Source organism: Apis dorsata, unplaced genomic scaffold (genome assembly GCF_000469605.1).
Source record: "Apis dorsata unplaced genomic scaffold, Apis dorsata 1.3 scaffold_326, whole genome shotgun sequence".
Classification (NCBI taxonomy): Eukaryota; Metazoa; Arthropoda; class Insecta; order Hymenoptera; family Apidae; genus Apis; species Apis dorsata.
Genome location: NW_006263594.1, coordinates 374807 through 380013, shown reverse-complemented (window position 1 = coordinate 380013; position 5207 = coordinate 374807). Strand labels below are relative to the sequence as shown.

The window sequence follows — 5207 nt, the reverse complement described above, 5'->3', positions numbered from 1 at the left end:
AAAGAAAGAAAGAAAGAAAGAAAGAAAGAAAGAAAGGAAGGAAGAAAGAAAGAAAGAAAGAAAGAAAGAAAGAAAGAAAGAAAAGAAGGAAAGCAAGGAAGGAAGAAAGAAAGAAAGCAAGGAAGGAAAAAAGAAAGAAAGAAAGGAAAAAAGGAAAAAAGAAAGAAAGGAAAAAAGAAAGGAAAAAAGAAAGAAAAAAGAAAGAAAGAAAGAAAGAAAGAAAGAAAAAAAGAAAGAAAGAAAGAAAGAAAGAAAGAAAAAAAGAAAGAAAGAAAGAAAGAAAGAAATAAAAAAAGAAAGAAAGAAAAAAAGAAAGAAAGGAAGGAAGAAAGAAAGAAAGAAAGGAATACGAAATAATATAGTTTCCTTTTCCTTTTCAAATTTAAGTTTTCAGAGCTTCCTGATGAATTTCTTTCCTCGCCCTCAAAGATCGAAGGGAAGATTTGGAATCTATCTGAATCTATCCTCCTCCCTCCAAACCTCGTAAAAAGGGGGTCGAGATAAAGAGACAAAGAGGAATATAGTTCCGCTTTCTAATAAACCGGTCCAACGATCGATGAACGAATTTCGGGTCGGTAAAAACGTGGCGAGGGGTGAGAAAACGCCGGTTGCCAGGCAATTCCGTATTGATCCTTTGATGAATCAACTACTCTAAGCCGAAACCCACCACGTGTCGTCGAAACGTCTCAAACGGATCAAAATCTTAACGAATCGGAACGAGAAGAATGCGAACGAGTTAGTTGAATCGCTAAAGAGATTTGATTATATTATATCTCTCTCATAACGAAATATTCTCATCCGATTTCTCCTTCGTTCAACGCGTAACGCAATGTTGCGCTTTAATAGGTTAGAATTCGAATATTTTTATCACTGATCACGCGAGATGACAGAATTTTGAATGAAAAATTATAGTAAAATTTTCTCACCAATTTTTCTCGTTCGATTAATCTGTAAATCTGTTTCTGTTTTCTTAACGTGACGATCTTCAACTTCGAAAGGTAAATACAATTGCGTCGATTATTATACGAATAAATAATATCGGAATAAATTCATTATTGAACGTTGAAATCCGTAATTTATGTGGAACACTAATAAATCGTTCGATTCGTCGACACAAATAGCACGTCCAAATATTTTTGTCGCTAAAATGGGCCATTGTCGCTACCCACGTGGACATTGAGTTAACGCGTCCACTCTTAACGTGATCGATACCTTTTCCTTGAACTGCCTTTAATATTCATGTGCATGAGAATAACATTTTCTTCTTTTTCCTTTTCGTTTCATCAAAAATTCGATATCTCAAGAAAATATGATATTACACAATTACGTTCAAAGGTGTTTCGATTTATTCAACACTCATATATTTCTTTCATAATTTGGAAGAAAGAAAAATTTATAGAAAAATTCTTATTTCCACTCTTTCATTTAAACGTCATCTCTGCCTCTCGATTGATCAATCAGCCACGATTCTTCCTCCTTCGAGAGAAGAAACGCCAAAGAGAATCCAACGTCTAATCAACAAATCCTCTGACCCCCGAAGACTCTGCCGCAACGTATTTCTTTTACTTTGAAATCCCAAATCTAACGAGGTTACGAATCCTTCTTCTAGAAAGAAACTTGAAATTCTCGAAAATTTCAAAAAAAAAAAATTCCCCTTCCACTTCTGTACAAATATCCAACAACAAGGAAACGAAAAGAACGACGAAATTGTTCGAAAATTCTATCTCAAAATCACTTGGAAGTGTCCAATCCTCTAAACCGAGTCTGTCCAATCGATAAAGTCGGAAAGAACTATAACGTCGACGAAAGATCCGCGACGAAAGAGAGAGAGAGAGAGAGAGAGAGAGAGAGAGAGAGAGAGATAGAGAGACAGCGTGGAGAGATCGCTCTGTTCCACGCACCTTATTGCTCGTGTGCAGTTTTCTTAATCCGTTCGAGCCAGCCTTGACGATCTTCAGCATCCTTATACCCCTGACGATCGCCTCGCGATTCATTCGGTTTTGAGACGGGATCTGTTTCGACCCCGAGATCTTGCCTTGAATTCGATTCGATCGAATTAAGGATTAGGAAAGTGAGCGAAGGATAGACGAGCGAGTGGATAGACTCGAGTGGCGCGAGGGGGGAGCGAAGGAGAATTGTTCACTTGTTATTTCGGCGCACAGGCACAAGCGACGAGTAGCGGCGACGCGAGAGACCCTCGACGTCCCGGCAATAACTAACGAGGTACTGAGACGAGAAAGGGTCGGTTCGTCCGGCGGCAGGGAAAGAAGCCGGCGAATAGGGCACATGCGCGACTTCGAGCCGGCATTGAAATTCACCAGACGGCGAACCACTTGCCTCTGGAGGAACTGTTGTTGCATCGAGTTTATAGATTTTTTTTTTTTTTTAAAGAGTCGACGGATCTTTTGCGTAAAAGTTGATTTTTGCGAAGACATTTTTTTCCATTTGTTCAATTGTGTTGTTCAATTTATAAGATAAAGGATTCTTTGCGTGGAAGCTGATTTTTGCGAAGAGGTTTTTCCATTTTTTTCTCGTTTATTTGTGATTCGAAGTTGCGTTTGAAATTTTATGGTTTCGTGGGTTTTATAGAACAAAGAATAGATTCTTTGTGTAGAAGCTGATTTTTGTAAAGAAGTTTTTTTCTATTATTTCTCGTTCATTTGTGATTCGAAGATGCGTTTGAAATTTTATGGTTTCATTTTTGTGAAGAGATTTCCATTTTTTCCTCGTTCATTTGTGATTCGAAGTTGCATTTGAAGTTTTTTTTCATGAGTTTTATAGAATATAATCGAAGTTGCGTTTGAAATTTTGTGGTTTCATTTTTGTGTTTCATGAGTTTTATAGGATTCTTGAATGAAAGCTGATTTTTGTGAAGAGATTTCCATTTTTTCCTCGTTCATTTGTGATTCGAAGTTGCTTTTAAAATTTTATGGCTTCATTTTTGTGAAGATATTTCATTTTTTCTCATTCAATTGTGATTCGAAGTTGCATTTGAAATTTTTTTTCATGAGTTTTATAGAATAGATTCTAGAATAAAAGCTGATTTTTGTGAAGAGATTTCCATTTTTGATTCGAAGTTGCATTTCAAATTTTCTGATTTCGTGAGTTTTATAGGAAAAAGGATAAATTTTTTGTATGGAAGTTGATTTTTGTGAAAAGGTTTCCATTCTTTCTCGTTCATTTATAATTCGAAATAGCATTTAAAATTTTGTGGCTTCAGGTTTCATAAGTTTTATAGAAGCATAAATTCTGTAATAATAATATGAAAACTGATTTTAAAGAGGTTTCCATTTTTCCTGGTTAATTTGTTGATTCGATGTTGGGAGATGTCATTTAAAATTTGTTTTATTTTCTTTATTGGTTCGGTTTATGGATTTTACAGGAAAATCGAGGGATAGATCCTTCGTTTGTGAAGAGTTTCTATTTTTTTTTAAAATCTTTGATAATCACTGGTGCATTGTAATTCGAACTTTTTACATGGAAATTTTCATTGTTTTGAAAATCTTTAATCACTTCATTTATGATTCGAAGTCGTAGACATTTAGAATATTTTTCGTAAGTTCTTGTAAGAGATCTTGTAAGAGAGTCGAAGGATGGGCTCTTTGCAAAATTAATTTTTGTGAAAATCTTTGATAAATACCGATTCATTTGTGATTCAGAATTCGATGTAAAATATTATTTAGAATTTTTAATCAAGAAAATTAATTAAAACAATTTGTTATTCGTGATTAAGAGAAAATATGCTAAAATAAAAAGAATTTGAAAGAATCGTTCGAGTTTAATCGTAGATTCTAATGAAACTAAGAATAAATCAGCATTTGTATTAGAAAAAGCGATTAGAGATTTAAATTTTCTTCTTTATTTTTCGCTTGATAACGTTCTTTATCACTTTAATTGAAATCAATATCTATTTTAATACGCATAAAAATGTATCTTTTTTCATTACTGGCAACTGTTCCTTGTTTAATCTAGATAAAACTCGAAAGCTTTCCAGAGCCTTTATTCTATCATTCCTCCACTTATCCTCTTCTGAAAAATAGTTTTGATGAAGATAACACAAATCAACCATTGGCGAATATCAAAGAAAATAAAATTTCTGAACCGTTGAATCTGAATTATTTTTCGTTTATTGTCTTGCAATTATTGCTTCGTGTTTACAATTGTACAAATGGTCGCAAAGTAGTAAAACATTATAAACGATGATAAATCGTGTATAATCCTGAGCGTGAATAATCAAAAACAATATAAGTACAAGCTGGTGGTGGTATTGAGTCTTACCGGTGTCTTCGTAATTAATTGAACTGCTAGCTGCCTTTAAATAACGATATACTTATACGATATACATTTCGCTTAATAAACAGAGTATACAATTATACAATTGTAATAATACTGTGCAAAGGAAGAAGAAAATTTTAACTTCGAAATAGAAAAATCGTATAAACTTAATTAGACTTAATTAAATGTAGACGAAAATTAATCTTGATCTTTTTAAAAAGATAAAACACAATGATTTCAACACGATAACAATTCTTGCTCATTTTATATTTTCCATTGCACGGTATCGCGATTATATAGATCTAGAGATTCGTGTAAAATTCTACAAAAATATTCGTTATATCTGAAATATAACATCGTCTCGATCGTTAAAAATTAATTCGAATCAAGAGACGAATATAATAAAATCGAATCGTATAATAACAGAACTGCTTGGACAAACCTAACCTTAAAATTTTCTAGAAGAAAAAAAAAATATATATATATATAATCAAAATACCCTGTTCATCGAACTTATTCGTTTGAATAAACCTTACATAATAGTTGTAATAACCTTAAATAACCTTAAGAGACTACGTGTGTGATCGATGAACCGATATTTCGAGATTCTCGAATAATAAAGTATTAAGTACTTAAAGAAAGATCAGTAAGTCGATCGCCCTAATTAATTAATTAATTAATCAATCAATTAAACCTAGATTGTACGACAGTCGGCGAAAAGAGTTGAGGCAGTTTTACAACACTCATTACAAAAAAAAAAAAAAAAAAAGTTATTACGAGTATTACATTAACTTACACATCGATGTTTAATACTTTGGTTTCCATTTCACACGTCCCATTATCATCGACGCAGTACATTTTGATTTTCCACGTGAAAAAATATCTCTTATTGCACTTGTCATGCTCAGAGCGTTTAAACAACATTTACGAAT

The 5207-nt window shown here is 33.1% G+C and overlaps 1 protein-coding gene across 4 annotated transcripts in view; it reads right to left on the bottom strand.

Annotated features, from left to right (window-relative positions):
• Positions 1-2244, bottom strand: part of LOC102674304 (glutaminase kidney isoform, mitochondrial) — an 11181-nt gene extending 8937 nt beyond the window's left edge. For 3 of the 4 annotated variants that reach the window (XM_031511470.1, XM_006617786.2, XM_006617787.2), the window contains exon 1: positions 1902-2244. In XM_031511470.1, the coding sequence (XP_031367330.1) occupies positions 1902-1994 (93 nt within the window). In that variant the 5' untranslated portion in view covers positions 1995-2244. The remainder of the gene's footprint in view (positions 1-1901) is intronic. The other variant, XM_031511473.1, reaches the window with a different exon arrangement.
• Positions 2245-5207: the final 2963 nt, after the last annotated feature.